A 16,252-nucleotide genomic window follows, 5' to 3' on the forward strand; every position below is an offset into this window, starting at 1 on the left:
TGTTAAAGTAGAATGGCACCTCTTGTGCCTGTTCCCCTTTCTTATGCTCCTTCCTTTTATTTAAAGTGTAGCCTTTAAATTATTTAAAATGTTTCCAACATTCAGCCATTGAGTGGAAGCCAGCTGTGGCTGTGTGTCGTCAAGCTTTCTTGTTCTTTCTATAAAAGGGGCACTTTTACACATAAAGAAATGTACTCGTCCTGCTGAGAAGAAAGGTGTGTAATGTGCACAGAGATGGGAAAAGTATCTTTTTTTAAATTTTTAACAGAAAGCTTGGGTTACAAATTTGAGTAGAGGGTTTGAATGAAGTGGGTGTTTACCATACAGGGATTGTTTAATGAAAGATACTCCTGAGTTGCATTATGGGAAATGTAGTATCTAGTGTTATTGTATCTTGACCTGTAGCTGGGGACAAAAGCCAGGATCTACTGCTTCAATTTTGATATTATTCTCTTTTAAGTCCACAAACTTTATGAGTTTCGCTTTCTTTCTTTCGGTATCTGTACTTGATCTGTGCATTGTGATATTTTTCTTTGCCAATACCAGTGTTTGTTTAATAACTTTTTTTTTGATACATTATTTATTTATTTTTTGCTCCAGTTACCTAGAAACATTCTTAAACTATGTATAGTGACGCGGTTGAGGTGACTTCATGGTGTGTAACCAGTTATTCGGCAGTCTTTGTGCATTATCTAAACATCCCACAAGTGAAACTCATTGAGGGGTGTAGAGTATCTTGTCTTAAGCAACCTCATTGTAAGAGCCACACCATATGACCCTTGCGTTTGCATTACAACACCAGTGCAGAGGATGTTATTGTCATTGAAAAGTGTGGGAGATGAGCTAAGTGCTCCACCCAGACAGTGTCATTGATACAAGTGTAAAGAGATACCAACAGGTGGCCTCTGTCACAGAGAGCCAGCAGACACACAGCACGCTCACTTTTACTTCTCTTCTATGGAAATGACAGCAGTAAAACGTCACATAGGGTGAGTTGGTACATTCTTTTATTTTTTACAATTATTGAAACATTCTGTATTTGATCCTCGTCTACCTATGTTATAGCTAATGCTGCCATGGGGAAACAACCAGAATGGATTTCTTGTCTCCCATTCTACAATGAATATAGTTTTGTAGTTGGTACTCCCAGGACATAAGTCTTAATGTTTGGGCACCTTTCATGAGCAACAATGCTTTATCATAAAGAAACAGATAACCCTAAATAATTCTTACGTAAATATGTATCATTGGTTAAATACTTACATCATGGTAACATAACTTGCATCCCTCCTACTGCAGTAATATCTCTGGCATCACATTTCATGTTTCCACGAGGTAACTTTCTCACAGTCTCTGCAGAGCCGAGGCTGAGGCACGAGGGAGGGCGTAAGCGGCAGCAACAGTTGTTCATTGGGTGATTTGTCACAGCTTTTAAGAATTCCAATTGGGAGGTTTGAGCCACGGCGCCTGTCCGTCTAAAAGTCGCCGTTCTGCATCTTGTGACAGCAGTCAACACAGTTTTGTCCTTAATCAGAGCTGCGTGATTAATGTGTTAATGTTTTCTGAGTACTCCTAATTGAATTTGTATCAGAGCATGCATGGAAATGTAATCTGTGAGCATGGAAGCACAGTATTTGGCAGGTTTGTGTGCTTTTGCCGTACAGTCTGGATCTAATGACAGCCTTCCACTGTGTTTTACTGTATGCCTAAATTGTGCTAAAGCACAGAACACATACTGGTTTAAATCTTAGTGTACAATCACCTCAACTCATTCAGTTCACTGTGAGTCCTCTAAGGATCCCTGTGATAACCAAAACCTGTGTTCCTCCTTTACCTCTAACTTTGCCTACAAAGAGTTAAAACAGTAAATGTGAATCAGGCAGGAAAAAGTGATCCAGTCTTGCTTCTTTGCACTGGAGGATTATTTATTCCTCTATGCTGACTTGTGGGAACTGAAATATTCCTCTTCAGGCTGCCAGCTGAACAGTTAGGGAGGAGGCTTGCCGAGGGAGAGGGAGACGTGTGTCTTGTCATGCTGGCATAATCATAGTGGCTGCTGGAGAGACGAACAAGGCCTCTGCCACAGTGTATTATTTGATTGAGCTGCAGATGATAGTCCGTGCTGCCTGGCTGTTGCACAGTGTGTAATTAAAAGCTTTCTATTGTGTTCCTCAGGTTCTCTGACAGAGGGCCTGGTGACTGTAAAGTGAGAGAAAAGCCTGTGGAGTTCGAGCATTTCTCAGCGCCACCCCCTCCGCCCATGACAGGAACCAACCCTGACTGCAGACACAGAGCTGCCTCTGCCACCGTGAACCACAGACCCACATCAATCTCTCATAGTCTCACAGAGTCTGCCCTCCCTCAGGCTGAGGACCACGGAGCGAGGAGGAAGCCCTCTGCACTGGAGAAGCATCCCCCACCCAGATGCCCGGAGGTCGACTCCCACGAGCCCTTCACCGGTTCCCAGAGTGAAATCTTCACCCACTGCTCCCCGAACGCTGACCCTAGCTCCGCCTTTGTCCCCACCCACGCTGCAAAGGGAGATTCTGAGCAGGGCAAAGGACTTGTGGACAAAGGACAAGGGGCAGTACATCATCTATCAACATCCAATCCTCAGCCTGCCTCCTCTCTCCCAGCTTCCTCCCACAGACCTTCAGGGCTGGCTACTATGGAGGGGCAGCGCTCTCCATCTCCACAGTTTTCTCCACAGAGACTCAGTGACAAGCCCCCAGTCTCTCTACAGGATGAACACTCAAGCAGGTAAACTTTTTTGAGAGACTCAAAATGTGCATAGTATTGCTGCAGCTGTTAAACTACCGGCCAGTTTAGTCAGAACGCAGTGACTGCAACTCCTCTACCCGTCGTGTCTTCATGCTTCTTGTACAAAGGAGCTTATTGAGTCACTGCGTCTGTAGAATCAACATGTGAGTGCTATCAAGCCGCAGTAAATTAGAGGGATTCTCCACATTTCTATAAAAGCCACTGGCGGTCTAGGCATAATTGAGCAAAATGCAGAAAATGTCAAACGTAGTCTAAATGCTCCTACTGTGAAGCTGTTTATTCATCCTCTTGATCCAGAACTAATTGGTATCATCTGTAGTGAACTGTACAGTAGGATTATTACAGCTAGCAGAAACCAAAGTGGTGGGAGGAGTCCAGATGTCTTGGATATTCCAGCGTACTCACCATGGAAAAAAATCTCAGTTGCCATCATGCAATGAAACTTAAAATCAGCGTATGGCTGGAATAACTGCAGCAAGAGGCTTTCTCCTCCTTTCAGAAACTCTTGGAGCTGCAATTTGTAAGATTGTTTCTCTCTTTCTGATTTTTCAGGATGGAGCATGTGATAGAAAACCAAACATCTGCAGGGAAGAAAGTGCCCATCAGGATTGTCCACTCAGAGGGAGTCACAGAGAAGGAGAATTGTCCATTTTTGCAGCACAGTGACCCCCCTGCTGTTGAGGCTGAGGGTCTTGGTGTAACCAGGCTCGGCAGTCTGGGAGCTGCAGGTCAGGACTCGGTCTTCTGTGCCTTCACTCGGCAGAGGGAGCCCGACAGTACGCCGGGCGCTCAGACGGACCCAAAGCCCCAGACAGACACATACATGAGTACTGTTAGAGATCACATCAACTCTAACAGTCAGCAGCCGCCGCAAACCACAGACGAGCCCAGCAGCACCAGGGCGACAGTAACCACAGGACTGTATGAGGATCAGAAGAGGGAGGAGCTGGCCAGGGACATCATGGGGAAGGATAAATCACTAGCTGATATTTTGGACCAGAGCAAGATGAAGACCACCATGGACTTGATGGAGGGCATCTTCCCACAGGGGGAGCAGCTGTTGGAAGGAGCTCACCAGCGCAGGAAGGTGCCCCCGAAACAGAGCCGGCCTGCTGAGGAAAGGTCAGCTTGCACTCTAGCTTCCATACTGGGCCTGACAAATGTGTTTCCTGCATGCAGCAAAGTGCATTATTCAAGACACCCGCTTACTTTTCTGACCTGTAGAGTGTTTAATTACTCTCACAATATGCAGTTAGATATGTACAACTCTGACATGTACAATATGCCTGAACATTAGCTCTGTCACCTGTGTGTATACGACTAATTAATATACATGACTTATTTTAATATTATTTACTTATTTATATTTTAAGGGGCGTACGCCTGTACCAGTACAAGTCTTGATTCAGTCTGCACAGTCTTTATAAAATTGCTTGTTTCAACTAGATGACTACCAGCTGTTTATGAGTAGGTGCTCTATAGGGCTATCTGTTCTTCCCTGTGTGGAAAAGTCTTATTCACAACAATGTTACCAAAGAGTAAAAAGAAGAATTTTACAGCAGCAGCACCACAACGTGTGAAAAATACAGAGAATCGTTTGGCACGAAAAAAGGTCTTACTGAAGAAAAGTGGTTTTATGACAGTTAGTATGACGTGGATGAGGGGATATCCTACAATAGGTGGTCTTAGACCTGTGATACCCAACCAGGAGTCCCTGTGCCACAGGACAGGGGTTCCCAGACTTTTTCATGCCATGGACCCACAATAGACCACAGACCGCAGTCTGGGAGTACTTTGTCTAAAGGAACCTCTCTTAGTGTTTAAAATCAGCTCTGTTCATGATTCTTTGAACCTTGGTGCTGTCTATCAACCCAGCAGCGTTTCCACCAGCTTCGATCGGAACCGCTGTAATCATCTGTCTCATGAACAGAGGACGTTGCAGTTTTTTCCAGCTGGAAACTAACTTTTTAACCAATTTCTTTTTGTTCGGTTGACTGTTGGTGGAAAAGGCCTATCTGAGTAATAGGTTCTAAGATTATGAAGTCTTTATAGTCTATCATTAATCACACTGGGATGGCTATTTCCCCCCTTGTTCCAGCTTCTTAAAAATGTGATTAAAAGCTAAGATGTTGTATTCCTATGGACCCCCTCAAGTATCCCCGGACCCCAGTCTGAAAACCACTGCCCCAGGGGAAACTTCTGAAGTTGTGAGGGTCCATGGAGAGATTGTAGAGAAGCTCAACATATATGAAAATTAGAAATTAAGATTTGATTAAAATATATGGACAAACAGGCAAAACCCTTAGCTAAAAGTTACAGATAAACACTTGAAATGGTTAGCTTAAAGTAAAGCTTAAATGGTTCCAGTATTCTTATTTGGTTTGGTAATGTGAGAACTATGTGACAGTATGTGTTACTTATATTTCAGGGAAAAGGAGGACAGTATGGCAACAGCTGTCGCCATGGTGACCAGCTCTACATATTACAGCACATCTGCTCCAAAGGCTGAGCTCCTTATTAAGATGAAGGACATGCAGGAACAGGAGGAGGAGGAAGACTCTGAAGACGAACTGGACATTGATCTGGCAAACAAGAAGGTACGATACACTCACTGAACCCATTCATAAAATGAAGCATAAAGACTGGTTTAAAACTCCTACCGCCACCTTTTGCACTATTTATATTTAATTTCCACTTTAGTAGTTTAGTAGTTTTAGTTTTTTAGTTTTAGTCAAGCTTAATTTTCTGCTCATATTTTGGACTACTTGAACAACAAATAGTGTATATACTTTAATTTATAATAATTCTATAATTTATAATTTAATTCATAGTTTTTATATCTTCTAATATTAATAATATTATCAATATTTTACTGTGATATTCTTTGTTTTGTGTTTTTTGCGCTGCTTCGTCCCTATTTGCTGCTGATGTCAAAATGAATTTCTCCTTAGGGGGATAAATAAGGGAATTATCTTATCTTATCATATTTAGAGTTCATATGATGACAGAAGCTTGACTTTGTGCTTATGAGAGTACCCAGAAAGCCCGGGGACGAGGTTAAAGGCCTGTTTAATGAGTTTGTATCTTCTGTTTTTACAGCAAGAGCTGATCGACAGCCTCAGCAAGAAGCTTCAGGTGTTGCGGGAAGCCCGGGAGAGTCTTCAGGAGGACATCCTTGACAACAACGCTCTGGGAGACGAGGTGGAGGTCCAAGTCCAGCAGGTCTGCAAACCCAACGAGCTGGACAAGTTCAGGATGTTTGTCGGGGACCTGGACAAGGTGGTGAGCCTGCTGCTATCCCTGTCGGGCCGTCTGGCCAGAGTGGAGAACGCCCTCAACAGTCTGGAGGAGGATGCTACTGCTGAGGAGCGGGTGAGTAAATGTAGTTTGTTTCCTCCCACCAACACAGAAAGCTTTGTGTATCTTCTCAAATTCTAATCTGTTTCTTTCATCTACAGCGCACGTTGATTGAGAAGAGGAAGCTGTTGATCCGACAGCACGAGGATGCGAAGGAGCTGAAGGAGAACCTGGACCGTCGGGAGCGTGTGGTTTATGACATCCTGGGCAACTACCTGCAGGAGGACACCCTGACAGACTACGAGCACTTTGTCAAAATGAAGTCAGCGCTCATCATCGAGCAGCGCAAGCTTGAGGACAAAATCAAACTGGGAGAGGAGCAGCTCAAGTGTCTGATGGACAGTCTGCCGATAGAGCAGAGGCTGGCCTTTTGAAGGTGTTGGACACCCATGAACTCTGACGACTAAGACTAGGTATGTTGCTCCGAGTTGCAGTTGAGCCTCGTGTCCAGCAGAAGGAGACAGAGGATCCGGCAAAGACAAACTGCCTGTTCTGACATTTTTTCAATTCTGTGGTGAAGGCTCATTCGAGCACGTCTTACTACTTTACACCCTGGACTGCCGTAGCGCCTCCTGGACTGACAGCATCCGAAAGGAACTCCCTTGTTAAAGATGCTGCTTTTCCTGGTACCAACCAACCACTGTATCCGATGTCTTTCATGCCATTTTTGCTTTGTTTTTTTTTTTTTATTGTTTTTTTGTTTTTTTGTTAGTAATTTATTGTAGCCTTTTGAATCTGCACAGGAGGGGACAGTATTTTATCTTCAACTGATCTGAGCAGTCACGCTACCTGATGTGTTGAGCAACTAGGAGTATTTATCATGTTTTATGTTTCAATAATTTCACACTCTGAAAGCGTTTTCACATGATCCATAAAATCTGGCCCAACATTTCAATAAACATAAAGGTTTTTGTTAACATTTATATATAAACTAGTGGCCTTTTTACTAAGATTTTTGTGCCCTCGCTTTCCTCCCTCAAGAAGCTTTTCTTCTGCAGTAAACGGAAGGTAAAGATGGTGGGATGTTAGCGAATGTACCTGTGAAGAGAAAGTGTGCAGATACTGGTCATTTTTTAAAGAGCACTTGTTCAACTTCACTAAACAGAGGAACAGTAGCACTTCACATTCAGACTTTAACTCAAGTGAAATCTACATTTGAAGTGCCTGGGGAGTCACACCCACCCATGTCACTGCGAACACTGTCTTTTACTCCACGTCTGCATGTTTTGTCCCATCAGCGCTGCTCTGTTTTATTCACAGGAAAAAAAAACTTGTTTAGATTATGATATTGCCACTTATAAGTTGACCAAGTGTTTCTGTATTTTGTCTTATTGCTTCACTGTGTTTTGTTATTCACGGTGCAGATGTTGAATGCATAGTTACCACAGTTGTTACTTGACTTCAAGTGAAATTTCATCACTAAAAATTGTTGTTTAGGTTGATCATTTTGCAACCAAATATCAAATTAAATCATTGCAAAGCATTCTGACCAGCTTGAACGTCAGTCTATCAAATGTTTGAATATCAGACTGTACGGATTGAATCAGCCTCCCGAAGGTGAACCCTGTCGGAGGATGTTTGTTCTGCACATTTGAGAATATTAGTTTCACACGCTTTATGCACTGCTACAGCCTGACTCTTAACACTTTATCAGCTGTGCTCCTTTATATCAAATAAAGAGTCTGCTGGAATCACGCAGTGGTGTTTGATTGATTTCTGTTCAGTGATCAGCTCATTGTTCAGTCATTCATTAACTTCACCCCACCCTCCTCGCCGCTGATTATGTGGAAGCTAAAGACTTTGACATGACGAGGGATATCTTTAACAGTCAGGTGTGACAGGATTCCTCTCACATAACCAAAGCAAAATGTGGACTATCTCTCGCTCGCCTGTGGTAGATACAGCATCTGTGGTGGAAGGATACAGTGTATAGTGAGGACAAGAAATTGGAACTTGAAACACATCAAGGTGAGCAAAAGGACAAGACGTTAACAGAGGGTTGTTTTATTTTACTGCATAAGCTGCGAGGATTTAAATAGACAATCATTAACTGCAGTAATGTTAAATGGCTGCGCTTTTTATTCTCATTCTCTACACGATCAATCAACATTTGAATTTTAATCTTGGATGGTATTGATGTATATTCCAGAACTTGCAACGGTAATATCTTTTTCCTCAACATATTTTATTTGTTGATGTTAAACTCTTTGTTTATATCCTTAATTTAACTTAGAAAGAGCTTGGATATTCAGATCACTCAGTCTATACTGTCTTACTACCTTGTGCCAAAAGAAACCTGGGACAGAAAATAACCCTTAAGGTGCTTGCAGCTGGCAAATACTGCTGGAAAAACTACAGGGTTTAGTGTTTGTAGTCCAAGTTCTACTTCTATGGTAATAAATCTCATGTATGCTTGCATAACTACATGAACAAAGCAGTCAACCCCCCAGGAGCCCCAAAAAGCATTCGGTTTGGTAATTTGATTAATTAAGCTTTTCAACCACTAAAGTTAACGAAGGTGAGTTCTGAATTATTACTTCCTCTTGTGACCCAACTGTAGACAATCGATGAGAAGCTCAAGTAGAGAGAGAGAGTTAATTGCATTAGTTTACAGTATGCTCACATGATTCATATTACCAAATAAAGTTAATAAAAAATAATAAAAAATCAAATGGCTTCAACCTTTATGGAGTTAGACATGCTGGTTGTTTTTTGGGCCTTGTGTGGGGGTCTTTGGGGGCCCTCATGTTAATCCAGCCTAACCCGTATGTTTTCATGAGTCACATTTCCAGACAATATCTGCATTTCATTTCTGTATTTTCTCTAACTGCTAAATATACCTTAAACACACAGTAGGTCATTTCTTCCACGAGGGGTCTCTCATATAAAAACAATAACAATAGACGTAGTTTGAGGACATTGTGAAGCAGTGTCGGATCATAGCAGTTGGCAACATTGTTGATGGAAATCTATCCTGATTTCAGGCACAAATCATGTTCACAGACAAAGTAACATAATAGTTTAATTCAAGTTATGTTTATTTACGATCACCGACTCCCTTCCTCACTCTCATGTATCCGGTTCCCCCGGTGTAAAGGACCATTCACCAAATTAAACGCACCCTTACCTTGAATAAAACTACAGATTTCTCTCAGTTTGAACACAGCTGGAAGAATTTGGGATAATGAAAGTGCACAACTAAAAATGCCTAGTCTTTTTTAGACATTTCAATACAGTGTGACATGCTGTAACATAACATACATACATACACCTTTAAAGGATCAGTTCAACCATTTTTCATTGGCACTATTTCTTTAGGAGAACGTAGCTCCAATGAAAACGGTGAGGTCCTGGGAGTTATTAATCATGATTGTGGAAAGTTACCAACCAGCAGTGAAGTGTGGCTGTTGGGTGCTATGAAAACTGTGCGTGTTATACCTGTAATATAAACTAAGGCTAAACTAAACCAAACAAAACCAAGTGGACATCCTGAAAGGACCTGGCTTTGGTGGGAGGGGCCAGACAATCAGAGGAGACCTGTAAGAGGAAAACAGAGGCAGAACAAATTGTCTTTTTTTCTTTCATCTTCACCACCACTATTAAGCTGGAGATAAAATGTCTGTATCTAAAAAAGTAATAATTATCTAAGTGGCTAGATACAGCTAAAGGTTAGTGGATAAATGAGAATGTGTTTCTTTTCCCATTTAGGCGAACTGACCCTTTAAAGGTTATTTCTGATTTCTGTAGAGTACCTTTGGCTCCAGGCACCATAAGACACCATGGACATATTGGAGTATGCAGCTATCCTGTCATATTCCATGTTTCTCATAATTCCTACAGTGAATTTTGAACAGTATTGTGTTTTCAAGAACCCACGAACGTGTGAAAATAATACCAGAATATGAATGAATTAATGTGGATATACGTAGCAAACCACTAAGAACTCTGAGTTTAAGCCGTTTTACCACAGCTGTGGATATTTGTGTGTTCAGCAGGTGTGATGGAGGTCGGGCACACTGTGTGAACAATGTGTGAGTCAGCGATCCGTCTCTTTGAGCATTAGCAGTCACACTGGGCAGGATGATCTACCTGGCTCACACAGCTCACTGGCAGTTCGTGGGCCTGATATCTGGCTTACTGGCGTGGATCCTCATCGTGACCACAGTCGGCCTCAACGAGTGGCGGCTGTGGCACGTGGCCGATGTGTCTGTCATCAGCTCGGGTGTGGCCTGGGTGGGTATCTGGAGGGCCTGTTTTTACAGCCACGCCCTTCCCAAAACAGAGAACTGTCGGAGCATCGGCATCTCGGACCACTTTGCTCCTGCAGAGATCCCAGCCGCTCAGGTGCTGATGGTGCTGGCAATGATCTTCGGCCTGGCGGGAACCATCAGTGCTGCAGTGGCCATGAGGATGGTCTACTTCTCTGTGGAGGATCGCAGGCACATACGGCTGGTGTTTGTGCTGGCAGGGACCCTGTATGTGCTGACGGGGATTTTCTGCTTGGTGCCACTGGTGTGGAACATGAGCTCTGTGCTGAACAACAGCACCATAGACTTTCCTCCCGAGTTCTACCTCCCCTCAGCTCCTGTCAGGCAGCAAGTGGGCTCCGCCATTGGAGTGGGCATGTTCGCCTCCATAATGATGCTCATAAGTGGGTTGCTGTTCCTTTGTTACCGCTTTGCCTGGCAGGCCCTGAGCTCAGAGGCCCCCAGAGACACCAGACATGGTCCCTGGACAGAAACCACCCTGGCACAGAAGTCTGAGTTGCCAAATGGAGACAACCGTGGCAGGGATAATTCTGCATTTCACAGTGAAGAACAGTTTACTAATGTACAATCTTAGATTTTCATGTTTTTCATCCATCGAAAAAGTAACTTGGACAATGTCAGGGAAGATTTTCACATTTAAAACTGAGAGCTGCTAAATAAAATCAGTATGAGTTTAGCCTATATGCTGGAGCATTTGCCATGTTATATGAGCAAGAATGCTGTGCAATACACATTAGTCCAGGATCAAAATACTGCATCATCCACAATAAGTCATTGTCAATTCCTTGTCACAGGACCATCATGTTAAACAGATTCAACTACTTCTATTTTTTATTAGAGTGTTGTTCTTATTAAAGAAGCACTGACAATGTGGCATTTAAATGTCTGCATCTCCTCTGTTGTAGACCATGTAGAAGAGTTCAAAAATGTACATCTAGCACAATTAATCATACTGATTTACATTTAGCAATATGTAGCTCTGTATCTAGCTGGTAAAGTACATTTTCTGGCCACCTGGGGGCAGCAGATAGAAAACAACACTTTCAAATTATCACTTTGTAACTTATAACTAAATAAAAACTAACTCATTAGCAAACATTTGTCCATTAACAACTCCAGCAGAGTTGTATTTCTGTTCACAGGATCAATCTATTGTATTGATTATTCAATATTAACTGTAGCTCTTTAGCTGCTAAACGCTCCACTATGTTTACTTGTTGCTGTCGTCTGCCTGCCATTTGTGCTGGGAAGCTAACGTACAGCGGATTTACACATTCAGCAGATATAGAGCGACCTTAACATTTATTTGGAGTTGTATTTATGTCCACCCGATGAATGTAAGTCTGACGGAAGTTATTTAGCTTCATTTAGCTCTTTAGCTGCTATATGCTCCACCATGTTCACCAGCTTGTTGCTAACAATGTCTGTTTGGCATTTTCAGTGAAAAGTGTAAAAGTTGAGAGAGCAGTGAAAGTGAATCAACAGTAGGGTGAATCAGAGAACCAAAACAATGAGCTAAAAGGCGCTAAAACGCTATAAATTTTTTGTCACTACAAGCAACACCTTTGTTTACATCCATTATTAATATAAAAATATAGATTTTTGCTGCCTTAATATTGTCCTGTATTACAGCGTTTTGTGTATATGATCTGGATTTCTGCAGTCATGTCATTAATAAAATCTACAAATCACAGCTACAGCTTAAGTTCATGAGACTCGTGCAAAGTACAGCTATACCGAATTTGTGTGCCAGAGTTCAGGGACAGATGTAATAAAAAACTTTATCTCTCCACTATTGTCCAATAAGTGCTGTTCAGAGTGAGTGTTCCTGTAATGACTGATTAGCATTATCACCACACAGGACGGGGGAGGTGACGTGACATGTCAAGGTGTGGGCTTCTAACGGGCCCCATGTGAGGAGGGATCTTAGCGGGTCAGGTTGACTGGGGGCCCTTCTCATGTGACCTGGGTAGGAGGCTGACGAGAGCAGGCATGTGAGTATGGAGAGGAGGCTGTCTCACAGTAGTGATTGTTGCCAGGGCAGACACGCACACACACACGCACACATACATGCACACATACATACACGTGGCCCAGTGGCCTGCTGTACCTCTCTGGAGGCGGCTAGCTGCTGAGGAACAAAAGGCCCCCTTCAGCCGAGCACAGCTCTCTGTCAAAAACACACGGCCCAGAAGTGGATGAAAGGTAGATCCGCTCTGACCACTGCTGCAAGACTGCGCGGCGCTTTATCACAGAGTGCCAGTAATCAGTAACAGCAGGAGAACCACTGATATTAGTTTAGCTGAGTAGAAATAAATATTATTCAAAAACATTCTTTAGATAAGAGTTTTGGGTATTCTCCGTCTTCACCACCCTCCCCTTGCACATTCCCCTCTACAGATAAACCTGATATAATACCCTGAGCTGGTTATGTTTTATCTAATCTCTTATGCTCAATCATCTTCTCTATCAGCTATAATGTATAATGGAGGAACAGTGATAAGAAGGCTCTGAGAGAGGAAGCATGGATATCAGTTAAAGACTGAAATCATATCTATCTAGACTTATAGGATTTTAAAGTATATTACATTGTAAAAGATTCAGTGGTTCCTAACCTTTGGGTTGTGACCCCTCACAAAACAACTAGCAGTGTCCAGTTGGGGCTCCCTGTTTCAGATACCTATGACTTATTAGAAGTTCATCAAAAAGTAATTTCCCTTTCTTAAAGGAGAACCAATTTTACACATCAAAGCCTGTTTATAGGGCTTGAGGAGTACTATTGCATATGTGAAACAGGTTATGGCTCCAGAGGGAGCTGTCTGAAGTCTGATAAATGTCTTCAAGTGATATAACTCTCTTACCAGTCCTCTGTAGCTCGCTCATCATCTCTGCTTGAGGCTCAAGCTTCAAGCCGCTATGAGCATAACACACCTGAACCGCCCACTGAATTGGGCAGAGTACTCTTATTTTCTCAGATGGTTTTATTCAAATAACTGTTCAAGGCCCCAAAAGGTAAAAATATCCAATAAAGCAAAGATTGTAGATAAGTAAAAAGAAAACAAAATTAAAACAAATGTGTGTAGCAGAATCTTCTCTTTCCCATGAACCCTTAGATTTATGTTGGGACCCTTTGGAGGGGTCTGACCTCTAGGTTTGGAACCACTGGACTAAACTAGCTCCACCTCCATCAGCTACAGCAGTAATTCTGCTTACAGACTGACGCAGTATTATTAAACTAATAATCTGTGATGTATTTCTTAAGATTCTGCCAGTTTCAGGATATATCACCGTCAGTGTTTGGTTTTTGCATGACTGGGCCTTCATATAGGTTTACAGTGGCTTATTGTACATCAACTTTTAACTTTGCTTCCTTTTCTAGGCTTTCCTTTTCAGAATGAGCACATTGTTTTGATTTTTTCAGAACATTTTGCTGATAATAATTCTGTACTTTACCTTTACTTGTAATGGAGTTTTATTGCTGTGTTGGTACTTGCCTTACTCTTACTTTGTTCTGAGCCTTGTTTGCCCCTCAGATAAGACAGATAAGGGGATTTGGGTAACATATGGCAATCATAAGGACGTAGGAATGTTATCGTGATGGTTTATCGGTTATGAGAGTGCTGAGCATTGGAAGATTGATTGCACAAAACATCATATCTTATCAAAGAACTCAGAACTGTCACTGTAGTGGATCATCAGTCATTTTACAAAGATAGTAAATCATTTGACGGTATTCTCAGCTTGCTTATCACCCTCTCAGAGTAGGTTTGTTTGTTTGCAGTCGGATGCACTTAAACATAATTCCTCATGAGAAGAAGACATTTCCTTTGTGTTGCCGCACTGCCTGGCCCCTCAGCACTTGGGAGTCTTACGGTAATCAAAAAGAACATCTCTGCAGTTGTTTTCACTGCCTCCCCTGCTGATAGATGCCCTCACACTGGGAGACACCGGGCGGCTCCCCGCAGCCGGCGTGGCGTCAGAGGATAGGAGGGTGCCTCGATCTGCTCTGTGAGGCCTGACAGAACCACTTTTTATATCCGCGAAGTCTGTCATGTCTTGGGCCCCTTAGGCAACATATGCTTCTGTGACAGCATCATTATCTCTCATTAACTTCATTCTATAAGCGCTGGCTACACAAAAAGTAGCATCATTAGGATGGTGGAGGTTTAGAAATCATCCTATTCCCATGCAATAACACATTTATGTCACTGTATCTGTGTCTATGTAAATGATACAGACAGTTTTTGAGTGCAGAGAGCGGCGGTGCCCTCTGACCTTGGCAAATTTGTGTAATTATGTCAAAGCGAGAGCCGCAAGGGCAACCTGTTCTACATTCTTCACAGTACACGCTGCCCATTAGAGCATTCATTAAACACAGCTTAGCTCAGCGAGTGACCAGGAAATCTGATGGAATTAGTCTCAAGCTGCGTTTCCACCACCGCAGACACACCTGACGGACCAAGACGACTGTTTTCAGTCCCCCCTCAACCCCTGCTCAGCTTGTCATCTGGTTAGAGAGCGACCAGGGACCACTTCAGACCAAAATAGGTTTTATGTTCATGGGACTAATAGACGGCCGGATGGGGAAAGCAAAAGAGCAGCCGTGTTTCCACCTCTGACATAACTGAGGAAAAATCTGCTCATTGTTTAATACAGAGCTTCTCATTTTATCAACATGAACTGAACAATAAATGATCGTATTCAGCGTGTAGAATGAGCACACAGGATACAACACTAGCACAAGGAAACTTTAAATGAAAACAAAGAGACAACTTTTCAATAGAATTTCAATAATTCTTTATGTGAATCATCTGAATGTGCTGCACAATACAGCACACAAGCAGCCAGGCCAGGAATAATTTGTGCTTTTACTATGTTTTAGTATGAAGAATAACTTACAATCACAGCATTTTAAAAGCTAAGGTGTCCTGTTAAACAGACTTGAAATAGTATTTTTCTTCTTTGTTGGCACTGAGCGCGTCAGAATAAAACTGGATTTTAAGCCCCTTCACAAGACGGGGCCTCAAGATCAGGTAATAATCATTGACAGTAAGGTAATGTTACAGTGTCAGCTTTAGTTTTTTTGGCTTAATTAATGTGTACACTGTTAGCAAGTGAAGCACTTTGCAATTAATTAAACAACTACAAAATAATTGTCACAATAAGAACCAGGATCCTTCAGGCTGAGGGCAGTTTCTTGGTTTGGTAATAGACCATTTTTATGACACTCGTGAATCGATTGTTCCAGTGCATGCTGGGAGGGTTCTCAACACACCTTATTCATGTACATGCAATCCCATGATATGCACTGAACAATTCTTATGAATGATGATCTGGTTTCAACTCTCTACTCAGTTTGCCTTCATTTCAACATAACTTCATCTAAATTTGCTAAATGAGAATAAACAGGATGATTTTAACCCGATAACAGCTTCTTAGCGCGCACACACACACACACACCTTGGCCCTCTTACACACACTGCTCACGCTCTGTTCTCAGCTCCCTGAGATGGCATGCTGTTCAGCACACAGAGCAGAAGCATACATTACACCGGTCCACACCTTGTTCCCTTGCAGGTCGATACGTTGTACCAAAACATGCCATTTCCACCCCCCCGTAACAATGGATGAGAATAGGGCAGCGCGCCACAGGTTCTGCTCTGTTAACACTTAAAGACGGCGCAGCGGAGAGGATGCACTGTAAACCCAGCCTCTGCAAGCAACACAATGCAAACAGCCTCTTTCACAGAATGCATCACTCTCTGGCAATGGAGGTCTCAGCGGGTAAATAAGCTTACGTTTGCCTGTGTGGTACTTAACGGCGCCGAGCTGGTGCATTTACAAAG

At 42.6% G+C, this 16,252-nt stretch overlaps 2 protein-coding genes across 2 annotated transcripts in view; both read left to right on the forward strand.

Moving 5' to 3' along the window:
• Positions 1 to 7,621, forward strand: part of shroom2a (shroom family member 2a) — a 31,148-nt gene extending 23,527 nt beyond the window's left edge. The window contains exons 7-11 of the mRNA XM_035653625.1: positions 2,176 to 2,760; positions 3,334 to 3,903; positions 5,210 to 5,378; positions 5,881 to 6,153; positions 6,240 to 7,621. Of these exons, the coding sequence (XP_035509518.1) occupies positions 2,176 to 2,760; positions 3,334 to 3,903; positions 5,210 to 5,378; positions 5,881 to 6,153; positions 6,240 to 6,512 (1,870 nt within the window). The 3' untranslated portion in view covers positions 6,513 to 7,621. The remainder of the gene's footprint in view (positions 1 to 2,175; positions 2,761 to 3,333; positions 3,904 to 5,209; positions 5,379 to 5,880; positions 6,154 to 6,239) is intronic.
• Positions 7,622 to 10,163: 2,542 nt separating this feature from the next.
• cldn34a (claudin 34a) lies at positions 10,164 to 11,860 on the forward strand. The gene has a single exon (XM_035653626.1). It carries the CDS (start codon positions 10,219 to 10,221, stop codon positions 10,978 to 10,980), a length of 762 nt encoding a protein of 253 aa, XP_035509519.1. The 5' UTR covers positions 10,164 to 10,218; the 3' UTR covers positions 10,981 to 11,860.
• The last annotated feature ends 4,392 nt before the right edge of the window (positions 11,861 to 16,252 follow it).

The sequence above is a fragment of the Morone saxatilis genome, unplaced genomic scaffold (assembly GCF_004916995.1).
Source record: "Morone saxatilis isolate NCDOM2014 unplaced genomic scaffold, NCSU_SB_2.0 Contig12, whole genome shotgun sequence".
Lineage (NCBI taxonomy): Eukaryota > Metazoa > Chordata > Actinopteri > Moronidae > Morone > Morone saxatilis.

Bases quoted from the DNA above. Each gene is read 5' to 3' on its own strand.
- cldn34a (XM_035653626.1), top strand. From the start codon at position 10,219: ATGATCTACCTGGCTCACACAGCTCACTGGCAGTTCGTGGGCCTGATA.